The sequence below is a fragment of the Peromyscus californicus genome, unplaced genomic scaffold, assembly GCF_007827085.1.
Source record: "Peromyscus californicus insignis strain IS unplaced genomic scaffold, ASM782708v3 Scaffold_4__1_contigs__length_199733344, whole genome shotgun sequence".
Lineage (NCBI taxonomy): Eukaryota > Metazoa > Chordata > Mammalia > Rodentia > Cricetidae > Peromyscus > Peromyscus californicus.
In genome coordinates, this window is record NW_026294562.1 from 68,315,588 (window position 1) to 68,335,538 (window position 19,951).

General features: G+C 46.6%; 1 protein-coding gene across 1 annotated transcript in view; it reads right to left on the minus strand.

Annotated features, from left to right (window-relative positions):
• The window catches only part of Dock1 (dedicator of cytokinesis 1), a 516,647-nt gene that overhangs the window by 169,850 nt on the left and 326,846 nt on the right, over positions 1-19,951 (minus strand). The window contains 1 exon segment of the mRNA XM_052714776.1: positions 15,740-15,834. Within this exon segment, the coding sequence (XP_052570736.1) occupies positions 15,740-15,834 (95 nt within the window).

A 19,951-nucleotide genomic window follows, 5' to 3' on the forward strand; every position in this document is an offset into this window, starting at 1 on the left:
CGAGCTGGGCTCCCCACACAGAGGCAGCTGAGATAGGAGCCTCTTAGTCATGGCTGCTGGAGCTGGCATTAATAGTGTATAAGCATGATCAGTACAATGCATCTAGTCCACTGGATTCCCCAGCACAGTGTGTGCTAATCAGCTGCTCGCTAGCTCTAGGGATCACATCATATGTCTCTGGGGAACTAGCAAGGCGAAGTCAGCCATAGGGAACGGTCTATAAAACTTACCCTCATGTGATTTATACATTCCCTTCCAGCACTCTGTAGTAGAGAAACTGGAAACGCAATGGCCTCCACCAAAGAGTGATTGGACTAATCAAAGTTTCATTTTGCTGCCTCCAAGATTGCTTAGCCCAGATGAAGAAGGTCTGAGAAGACATGTGTATTATATACCTCTAAACAAATGGAAAAGGGACGGAGAGTTGTGAGTCACCTGCCTGAAGCACACCATAGCTGGGTCCTGGGACACCCATGAGCCACCAAGCATCTGGAGTCATTTCTTAGTCCTTTGTGAGAATAAGAGGAATGGGAGTCAAGGAAAGACTTGAAGGCAGGGCCTCCCAGGAATTTCAAACTGGGGTGATGGAGGAGCAGAAAGGCAGCTGGTCTGGGAAGATATCTGAGCATTGTGGAACTGGCTTTGAGAGCAGAAAACTAGCAACAGGATGTTTAAAACAGCCCTACTCCTCAAAGGGGGCATACTAAGGAAAGCCAGAGGTGCTTTAGACACAAGTCACCTCTTTGGGGAACTCTGGTTCCTGCATCCCATCCCAGCCCCAAGGCCAGGCTGCCATATACACCTGCAGAGGAGGAGCCAGAGAGGGCTATTTTGAGAGAGCAGTGGGTTTTGATGGCTAATAGGGTTTGTTGAAGCTTAAAAGACAAAATCCATCTAGAAATGTTCACAGGAGGGTGACTTAGCAGCAGTTATTTAAAGTGATATATCTTTTTAGACTCCTGTACTCATGAGTCTCTCCTGGACATTACGCAATATAGCATGAGTCTCAAGGCGACACATGGGGCCATCCATGGTGAGGGACACATGGTAAATGACCTAGGCAGAGTTAACATGGGTACACATACATATAGATGGACCATTACGTCCTTGACCCCTTACTGCTAATGACTAAGCTTCAGTCTTGAGAAACAGAAGCCATATAAAGTTTCACTATATCTGTATACATGTTGACTCTGTCTCTACAAGGGTCTCAGTAAATCAACTGTCCTTCCCTCAAGGCCAACCCTCTGTTGCTGTTACCATCCTGACTTTCATCAACTCCACCTTCTGCATCACCTTTTTCTTCCCCCATCAGAGTACTCTAAACCCACACCCCCCACCACACCACCAAAGATACAAGAAATATAGAAAAACCACCTCAGTATCACAGGTCCCCAAACACACCTTTTCTATGAACTAAAACACCATGAAACCCAGCTAGCACTGCCCAAGATCAGTGCATACACTTGCTAACTCCTCGGGGACAGACATGGCTGACATCAGCAGTGACCTCTACTGTGGCCACTTCCTTAGGTCACATCTCTGTTAATTTGCACACCATCTCTTAGGAGCTCAACACTATCTTCTCTCTTCTGGTTTTCCTCCTGTTACTGGCTCCCATTCCTAGTCCCCTGTGTTAACTTTTTTATCTGTCCCATCTACCTCGACTTCCCTTCTCTAGCTACCTTCTCTGCCCAGGGCGTCTTGATGGCATCATGTCATTGTTAACGGCACATAAATTGTAACTTCTAACTTCTAGTTTCTCCTGAAAGGAGTGCTGAATGTCAACTTGCTAGCTGAGCCCTTCTACTGACTTTCTCCTCACAGTCTGCAGACCACGTATTCCTTACCTAAGGGCAATGGGTGAACAGCAGTTCTTGGGGGGAGCAGCAAAAAGATTACAGATACGATCCTGTTGTGGCCCTCCACCATACACTCTATACATCATCATAGTTCTCAGTATTTCATTTTCTTCATAATTGTCAACTTAGTGCAATTCCTCTCTGTAGGGAGGTGATAGTCAGGGGAATGTGGAGAAACACTGAGCAAGATGGGCAAGAGTGCTTGTGAGCACCCCTACCCTGTTAATCTGCATCCCCACAACACTGAAAGACCTGTCAATCACCCTTGGCTACACTTGACAATAGAATGCCTTTTCTCTGACTCTTAGACCCTTTTTACTCCTTGTAGTCAGGTCATAACAGGTCCACTGGATCCTGCTTGGAAAAGACTCCAAATGTCCCATTTTCTCCTCTTCAGAATGAGCACCTCAGTCTAGGAGGAAACCATCTGTGATCTAGATTATTCCAGATGCTTCTTGCCAGCTCTCCAGCCTGTACCCCTGTTCATGCTCCTTACTTTGATGTCAAGTCTCTAGGGAGCCTAACTTTAATATCACTTTTATGTTCTAAAGTCTGGATTTCCAAACAAACCCTGGAACTACCTATAGTCGGAGGATCCTTCCTCCTGCCCCACATGGCTACCTCCAGCTCCTGCACCCAGGAGTCACCAGCTCCTGTAGACATCTATGTAGATATGGTTTCTTTAGTCTGTAAAACCACTCCAAATCCATCCTGTAGGCAGAACATCAGTGAGAAATAGAGCAATCTTTTTTGAAATAATTTCTGGCAGGTTTCAACCCTCATCACAATACCAGGAAGGAGTACCAGACTGTGACTTAAGAGCAAACCACATTTACTTGTAAGAGCATCTCATAAAAGACCAACACTCTATGCTCTCTGAATCCACCTGATGTCATAGGTTTAACATCAAAGACAAAGACACCTGCCCACTTTTCAGTTTGCCCCTTATCCTCCAAACCGCTGGCAGGTTAGTAACTGATTAGAGCCCTTTTCTCCCAATAGTTACTAGCTTTAGTTACTCAGTAAAATTCAGTCTGAAGAAGTGAAGCAGACTCCCGATCCCTTAGTCCCAGGGACACTGGGGAGAGTGGCTAGGAGCCAGCTGTGGGGTTGGCATGGGCTGTGCTTGGGAGGTTTTAGGAAGAGTTAAAACTGCCACCCACTGCTGCTGGTAGCCTGGCACTCTTCTTTAGGTCAAAGGGAGATGCCTATTGAGGATGTGAAGGCCAAAGGACCTAATGTAAAGCAAACAGAAAGTGGAAGGCCCTTGCAGTTCAGCCCCCACCAAAGGATCCCAGGTTTATAAAATACTAGTCATCTCTCCAAATCCCACAGCCCTCCCCAAGGTATCAGAAGTGCAGAGTTCAAGGTGGCAACCTCATGAGATGCCTTCCCTCTAAACACAGAGAATCATGGGCACAGAAAGGCTAAGAGCTTCATGATGGAAAAGCAAAGGGCTCTCTGATTGACCTTTACCTGTACACTCCAGCCAGCAGCTCTTATAGGCATCTATGCAACTACATCTATGTCGGCATTAAGTCAAGGCAACCGCAGTAACAAGTTAGCCAGACTAGGAACACCGGTACCTTCTTCCTGGGAAAAACATTGAGGCAAGAGGCCAGACATGGAGAGGCTTCCTTCCCCTAATGGGGATGATGAGTACTTAGTTATATAGACAAATACAAACAGCACGATCCAGCTCTTCCCAAGAGCCTGTGCACCCACAGCATGGAGCCGGTTGTCCTGGGTCTACAATATGAGAAGAGCTTGCTGGCACACCACTCATAAACAGCCAGGGAAGAAAAGCCTGTGGTGTGGGCTTTTGTTTTGGACCATTAGAATCCACTGAACTGAAAAGATCAAGCTGTCAGAGTTCATTTTCTTCCTAAATCAACCAAACTGTAGAATAACACAAAATATTTCACTTTACAACATAATTTGTATCTTCAATTTACCTGCAGCTCTGGGAATTTGACAGGTACAATATTAAGTAAAACCCCTTCTCCGAAGTCTTACTGGAAAGGTTAACCATGAAGCAGCCAGCAGCTCCCTGCAGCTATGGGCCTGCAGCAGTGAGGCTGGTCTGAGCCAGCACTATGGACTCAGATCTGCAAGCTGATGTCACAGGTAAATGTGGGACAACTTTTGGTTAAGGAAATTCACTAATTACTAGATTGTCAGGAGCATAAGAGGGAGTGTTTGCTCACTGCATATTGGCATCCAAAATAATTTCTTCATGGACTCAAATATAAAAAACTTATGTGCACCTCCTTCCTGTAAAGACGGTTTCATGTGCTTATCCGTTGACTTCTTGATATTTCCCATGGGCTGCAGATGTAACTGAGTTGGCAGAGTGCTTGCTTCACAGGCGCCAAGCCCTGAGTTCAAGCCTCAGCACAGCATGAAGCAGGTGTGGTGGTGCATGCCTATAAACCCAGCACTTGGGAAATAGAGGCAGGAGGTTCAGAAGTTCAAGGTCATCCTCAACTACACCAGCAGGATTTCTACTGACGTTAATTATTTTAGATTGTCAGTCATACAACCACTGTGGAGCACCTACTGTGTGGGAGGCAAGGCACCCTGCAGTCTCTGAGGTTGTTGAGAGAGATTTCAAATATCTAGGTGCAACATTCCTACAGTAGTGTCCAGTTTCCTATAAAACAGTGACTGCCATGTGAAAGGGGTCCATGTGAGAAACATGGACAGAGGATACCGCCACCCCATTCACGCTCTGATTCTCTAAAGGAATTACAGTGAGCACTGTTACAATTTCTTCATAGATCTGGGTATGCATTCCACCTTTAAATTTTTAAAATTTGAGAACATAGGGTCAGGTTGGACTGAAGATGAAGGCAATATATTATTCAACTTTATTTTCAATCTTGTGACTAGCAGACAGATAACTATGGACTCTCACGATTAGTATTTAAGACAAGCTCACTGTAAAAATAGCATCTCTTGGAGATGCTGCATTAGAGAAATGTGAAGCCTCACTACCTGGACACTACCAGAGGTGACTCCATTCAATATCTTTCTGCAAGTCTTCATGACAAATTTTAAATGTCAACCAACAGAAACATTATGAGAGGAAAAGCTGCAGTTACTGAGCTGAGAAAAGTGTCTGCAGCACACACACACAAGGTGCTTGCCTAGAACCTGTGCGTGTGTGAGTGAGTAAAGGGCTGTTAGCATAGAAAAGCACACAATTCTGAAGAGAAAATAATAATAATAACAGTAACATTTTAAAAATAAATACACAGAACTGTGCTCAAAGTTAGATATCAAAGAAAGGTGAGTTCAATGCTGTGATGCTATAGACCACCAGATTGACTAAAACAGAAAATGAATGGTATTAGCTATTACTGAGCATGTGTGGCAACAGAGATGCATCTCTGTATGTGCATATACGTGTGCATGCGAGCATGTGTGTGTGCGTGTGTGCGTGTGCAGAAACCCTTCTCTGAAGTCTTGCTGGAAAGGAAGATGGCAGTATCTGTAGCAGGTGAAGATCCATAGCCCTCATGACTATAATCAACATGCATCTGTTAGATGAGAGGGAGAAAAGGAAGGTAGAGTAGGGAGAAGGAAGGGAAGGAAGCAAGGAAGAAGGAGGGAAGGGTAGATGGAAGGAAGGAAGGTAGAAAGAAAGAAAGGAAGAGGAGGAGGGAGGGAGGACAGGAACAAGGATTCTATATAGTGACAATACCATTACCAAAATTAGACATGGTCTATACCACCATCTCAGTAGCACAATACTGACTCCTGATTCCAGTCTTCAGTAGGGATTCACCTATGGCCAAACCTTTGCCTTTCTCTATTTCTGTGGCTCTTCCAAAGGAGCTGTGAGGGCAAAAGAGGTCACTGGGAGCAAGACTGGGTTCCAGTCTGCTCTGCTGCTCACACTTCTGGCAACCGATGTAACCTGCCACATCTCAAAGCCTCTTCTGAAGCCAGAGTAGGGTCATCCTCAGAGCCTGCAGCTCTGACATATTACAACACTGAGACAGGTCCCCGATCTCATAGACCATGCTTGGCAACAAAGGGCAACTGGGTAAGTCCCTGAGCTTCCCAAGTCCCTTCCACCCACACAAAGCTACCCACATGAGGAAAGACAACAACACTGGCTGGCTTAATTACAATCCAAGTAAATCCGTAAATCGAATGTATTCAGATATCATAAGAAATGAATGGGTTTATGAAAGCAAAGAGTTTCATTCTTCATACCTTCAATGCATATAGGAAACATTTTCCATCTTCATGGAAACACTGATGTTCTTAATGACCAATACCCATGACCAATTTCTTAGCAATGGAGGATCAAAGACATGATATTATTCCCACATCCACAGAAATGGCCATGACCAGAGTTCCTGTGGTCACTGTAGGCCAGGCTTCAGTGATTTGCTCTGTTCACTTTAACCCATTCATTCCCATGACACTCTTTCCATTTTTGTTCCAATTCTTATCAGAGAAGTTGCAGCCTAGGATAAATTTTCCAACGGAGGAGTGTGGACTTGGATAGGGTGTTCTAGTTTCCTTTCTGTTGATGTGATAAAAATACTCTGGCCAAAAGCAACTTAGGGGAAGAAAGGATTTATTTCGGTGTATACTTTCAGAGATCAGTCCATCAGGAACTAGAGGCAGGAACTGAAGCAGAAATCAAGACACTGCTTGCCAGAGCTCTCTCTGGCTCACATCCAGCCACCTTTCTTATACAGTCCAGGCTGACTAGCATAGAAATGGTTCTATCCAGAGTGGCTGCCTCCTACATCAATCATCAATCAACTTATTTTTCAATTGCTATAATAAAACACCACGACTAAAGCAACTTACAAAAAGCTCTTTTGTATTCTATGGGGTGCTGCCTTTGCAAAGGTCAGGAGCATCCCCGAACTGCTCTCAGTAGATGCCATCAGCCCCCTCTCACCTACACATAGCAGCCAAAATATGTCTGGACATAGCCCTCTGTCCTCTAGGGGGGTAAAATCTCCACTTGTTCAGCCACTAAAAGGACACCCAAGGTATTATCAGGCAACCCAGAAGGTTCGTGGTTTTGGTTTCCTTTCAAGTTTTTTTGTTGGTTTGTTTGCTTGCTTTGGACAAGGTCTCACTATATAGTTCACACTAGCTCTCATCCACTGATAGCCAGGCTGACCTCAAACTCAGATCTTTCTGCCATGATGAATACTGGATTACTGAGCTCCTTCACCTGGTCATTCTTAGGCCTGAGCCAGCTTCAGAGACCCTTCACCTGCATAAATTATTCTAGGTTCCAGGAGTGTAATGAGCGAGAATTTAGGACAGGTCTAACCTTGTATTGCGGTGGGGAGCTGGTGGGGTCTTCAGATGACTATGGGGAAATGTTTTCCCTCCATTTTGTTTGGCTCTGAGAGATGCTACATGCACAGAATGGAGAGGATACTTGGCTTTTGTCCTCATGAAGTACAGTGCATCCTCCACGGCTAAGTGCCAACGGGGACAGAGACAGACAGCAGCCAGGAGGTCCCACATGGAGTGGGAGTGTGCACAGCTTGGGAATTCTCCAGCGGACTCAGCCTTTTCAAACTCCCTTTGAAGTGAGCGTCCCTAAGTAAGAGTCCTGAGAGCCCTTCATCACTGCCAGCCCTTGGAGAGCGGTTTGATTTTTCATCTTGGAATTAAATAAAGTGGCAATTCGAATCAACCTCACTGGTAGAAAATATCTGTGCTATGTGCAATAAATTAGTGATAAACAGCCAGGTAAAATCAGAAAGTGGTTTGTTTCAATTATGCAAAGAGCAAAACAATTAAAAACAGTCAAAAGAACACAAGAGGAAGAAAATCCCAATAGGTAGAAGGGGGTGGCCTGATAGCTCCCACAACTAAGGGAAGCTGGTTTCGCTATACGTCCACACCACACACAGGTCCACAAGCTGCTGAGGGAGAATAGCTCACGCCGTTGTCCTCTACTCCCATCAACTTCTGGGGATAAAAAGAAAATGACTGTGCAGTCTGCTGGCTTTGGCGCATACTTTCTGGATGTGCCAGTTCTGGGCCAAAGTTATCTGTCTGAAAATCCTAGCATACCATGGATGGCCAGTCTCAAAGGAACGTCCTGTGAGTTTGCTGGGGAAATGAGCTAGGAAACTAGGGACCCCTAGAGGACAGCCTGTGGTCTCCACTGGAGCACATCTCAGACCGAGTCAGTATCCTCAGAAAGGGTGAATGTTCCAGAATGCAGAGGGTGAGCCAAGGTCACAGGAAGCACACTGAGTTCCTGGGAGTCTTTCTTCCAGAATGTTTGTGACACAGAGTCCCTTAGTGTCTTCCTTCATTGAAAGCCAGTCCCCAGCTTAGGCTGCCATGGTGCAGATGCCAATGACAAGAGGAAAAAGTAATTCTTAGGTGAGCTTAAAACTATTCAGCTGCCAGGAACGCAAAGCCTGGCTACAGCTAGACAGTGCACATAAAAGTTAGCTAAATAAATACAAAGTAACAAGATAACTGAAACAGTAAAAGTTAGCTAAATAAATACAAAGTAACAAGATAACTGAAACACTGGCTTCAAAGAAAGAAGAAAAGGTAATGTCAAGTCAGAAACCCAGAGCTGCTGCAGCCTGGAATGCTGTAACCAGACTCTCAAGGTGCACAGAGTTTGGCAGCTGGGGCTTGCAGATTCCTCTCTTCCCATGCCATGGCTGAGGACAGACGCCCTGAGGCAGGTCTCCATTGGGCAGGTACCTCACTGTCTATCTTCCTAAGCCCTCAGCACAGTCAGGCTACCAACTACAGTTCCTCTAAGCAAGGAAGGCAGTGGCCATGTACTTAGGGACAGCTGGTGCTACCAATTTGCTTTCTGGGCACTGACATGATGTATTGTAGAAAACCCAGCATTGCTAAGGTAGAATCCATTCCTAAGGCTTAGGGCCTTTTCCTGTCCTGAGCACATGCCAGATTAACATTGGCAGAAAGATCAGCAAGCATGCCAGCTGGATGCCAACACATCTGATGAGTTTTACCTAGGAGTGGGAAAATATATGATATTTAAAAGGAGAGAAGTTACTACACAGAAAAAGTAGGCATGGCATCTTCCTTCATGAAATGTGATGATGTGTTGATTTGTACTGTGCATATTCAGTTGCTGAAAACCTAAGTGCTATATTCATACATGGAGAATATACCATGGGCAAATGCTGTCTGAATCTGCAGGGGAAGATGGAGGATGAGGGGGGGAAGAAGTGGAAGAGGAAGAGGAGGAGGAGGAGGAGGTCACATAAAATGGCTAGGCTGTAGTCACCCAGCGATAAGGAAAGGAGCGTGCTATCCTGAGGAGCAGACTGCAAACATATCCTGGACTGGGTTGATCAGTCGTCACAAGGTCATGATGGAGAAAACCATCACACACACACACACACACACACACACACACACACACACACACACGAAATAAACAACAACATACTCTTACAAACTGTAAGTAGAGGTGAAATGTCAGAGTATGAAACAACAAAAGCAAGACCAGATGATTCCAGACACAGTGCACCACCAACAATATATTTTGTGGCATGACTTAGGGTACTCAAATGCCCAACCATTAAACAAACGAAATGAAGGAGGTCAGCAAAATATAATACATTTGGGGCCAGGAAGTTGGTTGAGTCAGTAAAGTGTTTGTCTTGCAGGCTTGAAGACCTGAATTCATATCCTCAGAAGTCAAAAGGGAAGAGCCCATGCAATGGCACACAGTTGAAATCCCAGCCCCGGAGAGGCAAAGACAGGCAGTTGTTTGCACTTTGCTGACTTAAGGGTTGAGTTCCAGGCCAGTAAGTGATCCTCAAAAATCTCAAAAATCAAGGTGAATGGTACCTGAGGAATGACACCTAGGATGTCCCTTGTCTCCACAAGCTTCTGTATACACATAGACAAGCACACACAAACACAAAAATTTCACTACACTTATTAAGCTTGTCTTTCCAATAGCTCCAGTCATAACCAACCCTTGTTAGAGCCACTGCACTGAATGGCAACATCTCATGCAATGAAAGAATAGTCTATTCATTTCTGTGGGAGGCATTATAAGTTCTCAACAGATGCTTTTCCTCTGCCACTTTCCTGCTCAGCATCTCATAGGTAAAGATCCTCACGCTGAACAGTCAATCTCCTCTGGTGAGTAGCAAGGACCCTTCCCACCATCCAGTGAGAATTTTGCAATCATCGTCTCCCTCCATGCCTTACTTTCCAGTGTGCTTCAACTGTGGACTACTAGAAAGTTCCAACCCCCTCCATGACTCTATACCCATGGATTTTCAAACTCTTCAAGGCAAATGTGCAGGACATAAACCACGGTTTATAAACAGAGTCTCCTTTAGGCCCCAACTCAGCCTAGAAGAGACCAGTCAGCCTCCAACACAAAATCTACACTGACATGAAGGGATACTTGGAAACTATTGACAATCATAGCTGTCACCAGCAATGGTTCTGAGCAAGGGAGAGTGTTGACTTCACTTACTTTCCTCCTGAGAGAGGAGGGCCAGCTCCTAGCAAGGTCTATGGGGGGATTTCAATGGGAGTGGTATGGGGGGATTTCAACGGGAATGGTATGGGGAGATTTCAACGGGAGTGGTATGGGGGGATTTCAACGGGAGTGGTATGGGGGGATTTCAATGGGAGTGGTTTATGTTTTAAAAATTCTATCCTAAGTGTCAATCATTGTTGACAAATGCAGAAAGAGTTCTGCTACCTTCTCTGCAGTCAGTTTGAACAGGAGGCTGAATTATAAGGGGGTGGAAATTATCCCCAATCCCTTTTCTCACATGCTGCATGAGGAAGAAATGTGCCTCACAGGCCAAATAAAAGCCGTGCAGGACACACATTTCTCTAGAGTGAAGAATTGTGTCCCATCTGACAGACTTTTACCTCTTCCCGTCCCACCCATGACAAAAAATCTAGTGTGCATGATGGGTACACAAACACAGTGCCACTGGGGTGAGCCCAAGCCCAGGACCAACGGAGAGAAGTCAAGTGGTCATGTTCCCGTCGGCAGCTAACACATCTATGATACACAATGTGCAGCTGTGTGCTGTGCCATATGCACTCACAGAACCAATCCAGAAAAGACAGCCATGTGAGAGCGAGGGCAGCAGTAATGCTCAGCAGTGGAGTGGAAAGGTGTTGGCTTCCAGTCATCCTGGGGGCTTCCAAGAAGCAAGCAGCCATGCTGCTCTGGATAAAGCACTTCGCACACAGACACACTCTGATTGCTTCTGAACTGTGTTTCTTTAAATGCCATCTTGCCAGCTGGCACTCTCCCACCCAAGCTCAGACCCATCATGCCAGGCCATTGTTAGTCCATCACTATCTTAACATGGCAACCGAGCAGGGGCTGGCCTTGGGATCTTCACTCAGTCCCAAGAGCCTTGATTTACAAGCTGTTGCCCCACATCAAATGGGTGCTGTCTTTAATTCCGCTTTACGAGCCCTGAACACCAAGAGGCAGTTTGTTCACAGACAAAGCCAAAGGAGCACGCAGATATTTAAGAGACCAGAGAGGCTGATTTGGTCGATTTCTAAGCTGTGGGTGGTAAAACTGCATGTCCAGCTGTGCCATTAAAACTTAAATAGAGACTCCGGAAGCTTCTGGGAACCACAGCTTAGCGTGTCAAGGGAAGGAAGGCTACAGCGCACAGCAGGGGCAGTGACATGAGCAAATCTGGCAAAGTGGATATAATCAATGACAGACAGACAGACAGACAGAAAGACACACACACCCCCCAGAGGCAGACAGGAAATAATGGAGAAACCATATGTGACTGTTAATCTGGACTCTCAACTTGATGGAATTTAGAATCGCCATGGAGACAAACCTCTGGGCTAATCTCTGAGGCACTTTGAAGACCGGAACAATTAAGGTGGGAAGGTCCACCACGGATCTGAGTGAGTGAGCTGAGGTCCCAGACTCAAGCAAAAGGAGCTGAACACAGGCACTCATCCTGTTCTGCTTCTCGGTGATGCACACAATGTGACCGGCTGCCTCACCAACATGGCATCTGCTGCCATGCCTACCCTGCCAGGATGGACCGCACCTTCGAACCATGAGCCGGAATAGCGCCTTCCTCCCTTAAGTCGCTTCTGTCAGCTATTTTCTCACACCAACAAGAAAAAAGTGACCATACCATATTATGTGCTCTCTGCATAGTTTCTGCGGGAATATTGTTTTAGTCCTTGGAAGATTTTATCCTTGAAGAAACTCACAGCAGGCTGGTGGATGGCATCCTCTCTAGACACACAGCATTCAGTGCTAAAAAAAAGGGGGGCGGGGGGCGGGGCAGCAAGCCTGTATTGAGCAGAAGTCAGCCAGGTAAGGAGCAAAGCCTTATGGGAAGCCTGTGCTCTGAGGGGATGAAGGGTACAGTCAGCAAACTCTTGGGCAGATGGAGGCACAGCTCAGGTAAGGAGGGAGGGTACAGCATGGCTTAGAACCTGGCTCCGGGTGGTTGGCCTGGATTGAAACACTAACTCTACTACTTCTTTCTGTGTGCTTATAACCTGTCTCAGTTTCCCCATGTGTGAATCCCAGAGGATTCCAAGAGAACGAGGATACACCGACATGTGACAGTCCGACCGTGGTCCCGGAACCTATGTGTAGCTCACTCTTCATCCCAGAACAAGTGTATTAGTCAGGACTCTCTAAAGGGACCAGAACTGATAGAATGAACTGATATATAGTATGTATGCAGTAGCTAGATCTGGTAGCTGCTCTGTCCACAGACTGACTATCTCGGAAGTCCCAATCTGATGATGGGAGTCCCAGAGAGGTCCTAGGGAAATGTCAGTTTACAGTCCACCTTGTAATTCCAAAGAAGTAGGTTCTAACACAGCAAAGGAATGGTTCAGAAGAGGACAGATGAATTTCCCAGTGAAAGGGAGGGAAGCAGGCAAAAACCAAAATCATGTGGCTCAGATTTAGGGTGAGTCTTCTGACCTTAAATGATCAGATTTAGGGTAGGTCTTCCACCTCAAATAATCCAACTAGGAAAAATCCCTCACAAGAGCACCCAGCTTCTTGGGTATAGATGTGCCCACAACACATGTACAGCAAGCAGCAAGACAGAATACACACACTGTCAACAGTGAAAAACTCTTTCTAGTGACGCTGACATTTAAGGAAGGTAAGGGCCACCAAACCAGCTGTCTCCAAAGAGCTGTAAGTATCTGGCCCTCTAACCTGGTGGAGGCAAGCAGTTTCTATTTCATTTTCTCTTTGAACTTTTGATCCTCCTGTCTGCATCTCCCAAGTGCTAGGATTAAGGCACATGTTCCCACACCCGGTTTCATGCAGCAGTGCTGGGGTCGGGGGTCTGGGGATCAAGTCCGGTGCTTAGCACATGGTGGACATGCATGCTCCCAGCTGAGCTACCGCCACAGCCTGGAAAGAGGCTCTCTTACACAACCCGGCTTGGCTTCTGCTCATCAATGTTGTGTATTCTGGCATTTGCATCCCATGGGGTATGGGAAAAACTTTCACAATCATCAGTGCCCATTTGTGAAGTGCATCAAAAAATGGGTTGCTCTTCCGTAGGTCACCATGCTTTCGTATGTGTCCCTGTGCAAAATGTTAACTGTGGATTTAATGTGACTTTTTAGGAGTTAGAGTCTCTTCAAAGAGAAGAGTCTTCATATGGAGCCAAGTCAGGCACAGATAGATAACACACACACACACACACACACACATGCACACACGCACGCACACACGCACGCACGCACACATGCACACTAATGTATGCACATGTGCACATATCTACAGGAAGCTCCAAGGGAGGAAACAGTGGACCTGGTGACTCAGAGTATTTGATTTTGTGACTAGACAATCTGGTGCAGTGCTCCGTGTAAGATAGGTCCCAGGCTGTGCAGACTGGACATTCACACTGCCCCCCCCCACACACCCATGATTGCCTTAGGACTTCAGCCTCTATGCACAGTGAATCAGAGGCTGAGGCAGATGTCATTCTCTACACTTGGTGTCACCTATCTTATCTTCAAAAGTTTCAATGGCACTACAGGAGCATGCAATGACTGTTCCCTCTCAGCTCATTTTCCTAAAAATAAAAGCCTGTGTGTAAGACACAATGGACACTTCTTGCTGCCACCCACGACAGTTCATTACATGGCTGAGCCAGCAGGGAGTCTCCAGTGAGCAGAAGAAGGCTGATGCTGCTTAGTCAGTCCACAACTCTGGGGACCACGAATCATACACTTCCTTGACACACAAAAAACTACAAGGCCACAAAGTGTCTTGATGTCTCTAGACTCACAGTGGTATGTGCATGGAGCCATGGGCCACAATGATTCCTTTACTTCGGGAGAAGCAGAAGCTTCCTTTAAGCCAGGGTTGGAGGGAGGAGGTATTTGATGCAGTGGCAAGAAGAGGGAGTAATACAAGGGTGATTTGAAAACTATAAACAAATTGTCAAATTTTTATGATTGGCATCACAAAAATAAATGCACAAGCATATTTTATGCTCACCCCAACATACTGGTGGACCCTGAAAGGGCACCCTGAGATCAAAGACAGTGAACCGTTCACATCTGAGCTTTGTTAGAGAAGTTACCACCCAGGGTATGGAACACACAACCTGAGCACTGACTGGGATATGGCTGCCTTCCAGGGAGGCCAGAAACCATGTTCACCTATGGGGTCAGGCAAGGAGTCCACAACTACTACCTCCCCGACTTGTGTTCGGGGACCTGTGTTCGATAATGCTGCCTGCTATCCCTAAGTCTCGGTCCACAGTACAATGGAGATGCTTCTGTGGACATGGGTCTAAGACAATGGGGGTTTGTTTCAGATAGCAATGTTGATTTGTTTGTTCTGTCAAATGAAAAAGAGGCCTATTAAAAACATTGTGTAGTGTTCCAGAAGAAGCTGAAACTTCCCATCACAAAAATAAATCCTAAGGGCAAAAATGTTGGAGCTCAGCTTCTACAACAGGATGGGGATCTCAAGAAACAGGCAGAGGGCTAACGTGACATGTCGAGTAGAAGGATAGAAGCGGAGGCCAAGACCAGAGGCTCCACAACCATCGGGGATGGCCGCAGTAGCTCCCAGCCTGCTGGCCAGGACTCCCCTCCTCCATCCTGTCCACATGAGAGATCTTGGACACAGAAGTCTCTGACTCGAGAAATGCAGCATTCCCTCAGTGAAACCTTGTCAGAGGTTTGCTGGGAATCTAGTCACATGAGAAACACTGTCCCTGCTGTGGCAGGAGAAGAGGAACCCAGGAAAGCTCCAGGGAAGGCCTTGCTGCCATGGGTTTCTCCCTGGGGTGTACAAAAGGCAAACCAGGAAGGTGTGGAACTTCAAAGCTGTTCTCCCAGTGCTTGGAAGCTGGGGGCAGGAGGATCAGGAGTACAAGGCTAGATTTAACTACATTGTGAGTTTGGGGATAGCCTGGACTACATGGGACTCTGGTGAACACAAAACAAAAACAAAGAAAAAGTCAAAACCATAGGGAAACTATAAGCTAACATCACAAGGAGAAACACGGACCTATCAGAAGGGCTAAAATACACCCAAGCTTCTCATCTTTCCATTTATAACCAAACTGACCTCTGCCCACCAACAACTTTAATCTATGGACGCCACTGAATTCTTCTTATCTCAGATTTTGTCAGTACTAGCTGAGAGCAGCCCTGGCTCTTCCTCTCCAGGGACACAGCCTGATCTAGTGACAGAGCCCTATGGCAGCATAAGGACATCCCCATGATCTCCATGTCCACATCTCCACAGAACCATAGGCACCATAGATGAAGCAGAGCACATAAGCACAGACACCCTCAGTAGCCGGCCACATCACCTTTGCCACCAAATGTGACAGAAGTGGGATGCGGGCTACACTTACTTGTTCTGCATCGTGTTCATTATCACCCAGTCGAAGGGGTAGACATTCTTCCCAATGAGGTTCTTAAACATGATGAATGTCTCCATCAGAAAATCCTGCAAAGAGACAACATAGCAGTGAGGCAGCCCACCCAGGGGGAGGGTGAACACTCTTCCCGATGATGAGATTATAAAAGACCCCATTATTTTTAGCTGAAGGAAAACATTCTAGAAGCAAATGAAGATGTATTTCACTGGGGCTGTGTGCTTCTGTCTTTCTGTTTACCTGGGCACCTCCTGCTTGAGATAGCTTTTTCAAGGATAGATGTTGAAACAGTCCCTGGGAATGTCTCTCTGGCAGTTAAGAAAAGATCCCCAAGGGTTATAAATATACATTTGTGCCTTTTCTGCTTACAGGAAAACATGGATTTTACAAACCCATCAGCCAGGCTATAGCACTCTCTCATGTTAATCCTAAATCCATTTTTCACTATCAAAACCCCCACAGATTGGTATATTGTGATCCCTACCCTTTCGTTTTGTAATTTAAAGCTCGCCTCGACCCTCTGTACACATTCAGCCTGCAGCTGATCCTGTGAGTAAGGAGCCTATTTGCCCCAACAGCTCCACAGGCAACCAACCACTCAGGGATGCCACCGGAATCTCATGGTCTTTGTGTGGAGCCCCCAGATCAACCTAGGGCAGCAGGATTCAAGGAGTTCCCTGCTGCTCTGTGCCACTCACATGTCCACAAGGAAGCCCCTGGCCACGGTGAGCTGGTAAGGGTGTACCAGCTCCCTCATGCTGGCTGGAATTAAGAGAAGTTCCTATTTGTGAGGGCAATGTAGCTTTGCTCTGTGCTGTTATCCTGAACCCTGGCAAGGTTTCCTGGGAAGTCCTCATGTGTGCTCATGTAGCTTGAGTTTTCCTGCCTGGCCCACAGTCAGGACAAATCTCTCTCACCTGCCAGTCCCACAGCCGCTCAGACCCGACCAAGTAAACACAGACTTATATTGGTTACAAACTGTATGGCCATGGCAGGCTTCTTGCTAACTGTTCTTACAGCTTAAATTAATCCATTTCTATTAATCTATACCTTGCCACGTAGCTTGTGGCTTACCGGCATCTTCACATGCTGTTTGTCATCGTGGCAGCTGGCAGTGTCTTTCTCACTCAGCCTTCTACTTCCCAGCTTTATTCTCCTCCTTGTCCCACCTACACTTCCTGCCTAGCCAATGGCCAATCAGTGTTTTATTTATTGACTAATCAGCAACACATTTGCCATAGAGAACATCCCACAACATGCTCAGCAACCAGGGTCAGTGGGAAACCGACAACAGGGAGTTAGTTTGGAAAGGGGATACCATAGCTAGAGTTGGCCGAATGAGTGGGGCTTTCTCATTGTGTAACTTATGAATCATAATGAAGTGTTGGCGATGAAGGCCAAGGGAGAGAATGGAATTTAAGCAGCCAATAAAGCAATTTCCCAGTGGGAAATTCTCAAACCACATCCGTGGCAAAGAAGCACAGGTTGAACTGGATGATAACCATCAGGGGATGGGCAAGGTTCACATTCTTTGGGGACCTAGTCTACTTTCATTTTGTTGCTATGAGGAAACACTCTGACCAAAAGAAATTTCCAGGAGGAATAGGTTTATTTCAACATAACTTAATTATTCTACTGCTTAGCTTATCATTTTGCCAAGACTTTGGAACTTTGGATGGCCAGAGTGTGCACTTGGTGAGCTACACCTCTGCTTGCATGGAACTGCTGGCTTTCCTGCCCATCCCCCTCCTAAGCCTCATAACTGAGATGTAGCAATGGGTTTACACTCTCAAGAGAGAAGTCCTCTTTTCCCAGTGCCTTTTCTTTCCTTTCTATGAATCACAGGCCAGCACTTAATTAGTATTGCTTAGTTGATAAATGATGGAATTTGGCTAATCAAACAAAATGCGGTCTGAAGTGGGAGATGGCCTCTTGCAAGGGACTCAGTCGTCGGGTGGTCCAGAGGACCAACTGGTCTGGAATAGCTCGTGAGGCTTCACAGACTGCTCTGTCAAAGCCTCTTGTTCAGGAGAATTGAAAGAATGCTTCCCTCAGTTTTCATTCACTTCTTCAGCAGTTTGCATTTGACTATTCGTAGGGTGCCCAAGACAGCAAGTGGTCAGCTCTAACAAAGCCTGCAGGTAGGTTCTGGAGGCAAACAACTGCTTCTCTCTATCTCTAACCCCATTAATTTGACGAAATAGTCACTCGGAGCTGAAGGGCCCCTCCCCCCCAATAAGAGCAGGTACTGCTCTCACAGAGGATCCAAACTCAGTTCCCAGCACCTATGTTGGGTGGGTCACGACTGCCTGTAACTCCAGCTCCAGGAGATTCCATGCCCTCTTATGGCCTCTGTGGGCACTATTCTCACACATTCTTTCTAACACACACACAAACAGTGTCACAGATGGAAGACAGAGAGCAAGGCAAAAATAAGAGCACAGACACGCAACAACACTCAGTGTGGTGGTTGGCGACTGCAATCCCAGCACTCAGCAGACTGAGATGGGAGAGCTTCAGTAAGCTTAAGGCTACAAACAAACCAGACAGGGCAATCTGGACTCTGACCCTAGGGGGCCCTCTAAGAAAGGAGCAAATGTGGGAAAATAAGGTGTGAGCCCAGTGAGTAAGAGGGTGGCTGTCCCTCCCTACGTTACAATGGGGACCAATGTAGATGCTTGCCCAGTCCCTTAGCAACAAGCATGCCTATAGCCATGGCATTCTTTTTTAAGGGATTTGTAACACACACACACACACACACACACACACACACACACACACACACACACACACACAGTGGGAGGGGAGGGAGGGAGGGAGGGAAGGAGGGAGGAAGTGCTTATCATTGACAGCTCAGACATGAACCACGGTTTTTCCAGCTTCTCCATTTGTGTGACGTTTTTTCATGATACATCGTTAGGGTAAAGAATACAAGTCGTGCCCACAAGATTTGGATAAGGTGAGTGGATTGTACGAATGTCAAACCCTGGTTTTGATGTTATACGATTGTGTTGCAAGACATTCCTGTCAGGAAGAACCAAGAAAAGGGCATACAGAGTTCATTAAAGCCAACAGTTGTGTGTGACTCCATAACGGCCTCAGAATAAAGTTCACTCAAAACATAACTGCCCTGCAAACCAATAGTCAACAAAGGACAGAAGGTTGCTAGCATAGCCCGGAGGAGGAGGTCCTGGCTGGTGTGATACCTCAGTGTCCTTCGGGTGCCTCCTGCAGGAAACTCCTGTCCAACATAGGATCAGAAACCCCTCCTTTCACCTGCAACCCCTTTCCCTCCATCATCTGCCCAGAGAACAACCTCCCCACTGACTTAGCCTTGTCTGTTTGTCTGTCTGTTTGGTTTGTTTGCAGCGCTCAGATGATATGGGTTCCCTGGAAACACTATAAGGCATGAGAGTTTGTTCTGCCTGCCGTGGCCTTCCATGATGCTGACAAAAAAGGTCACTGGGAAAGGAATCTGCACCCCTAGATTGATAGTCCAGTGTGGAGAGCTTTCCTGAGGCTGAACCTGCAAGGCAACGTTCCAGGAATAGAAGCAGCAGGTGTGTGGAGCCTGCTTCCTCTTTCCACCTAGGATGCATACTCCACGGAGACTAAGGCAACACCTCCGCTGATGGGTTCTCATGGACAACCACACCTTGGAGACCTCGAGGGTCTCAACGGCAGAATGTGTCTGAAGCAGGCGCATTCACACTCCCGGCATTCTTCCTTACCAGCATTCTGCCTCACCACTTTCTACATCCAGTACTCCAGCTGGTCCACTCCAGAATAGGCTGATGGTCAAACGGGACAGACAAGGTAAGGTGCTATGAAGGGGAGGGGTCTGTGTCTATCTATGGAGATCTGGACGGATGTCAGAAAGGGGCTCCCAGAAGGTAAACACTGAAGCAGGCAGAAGTTGGGAAAGGACTCCAGCAAGAAGGCCTCCGATGGGTGGCGGTTCCGAGGCTTGCCTGACAGCGGAACAAGCCTGGGGGAACTGCACAAGGAACCCAAGAACCAGGTAGCAGATGAGAGGGCTTGCAGTATCCAGAGTCGGTGTGCACTGTTCTCTCCTAACCTTTAACACACCCCTCCCCTCAGCACTGCCTCCACCTGTTCTGCCCCTGCACACTCCCCTCTTCATCCAATACACAGTTACCAAAGGCTTCTGTGGTATAATAGCACAAG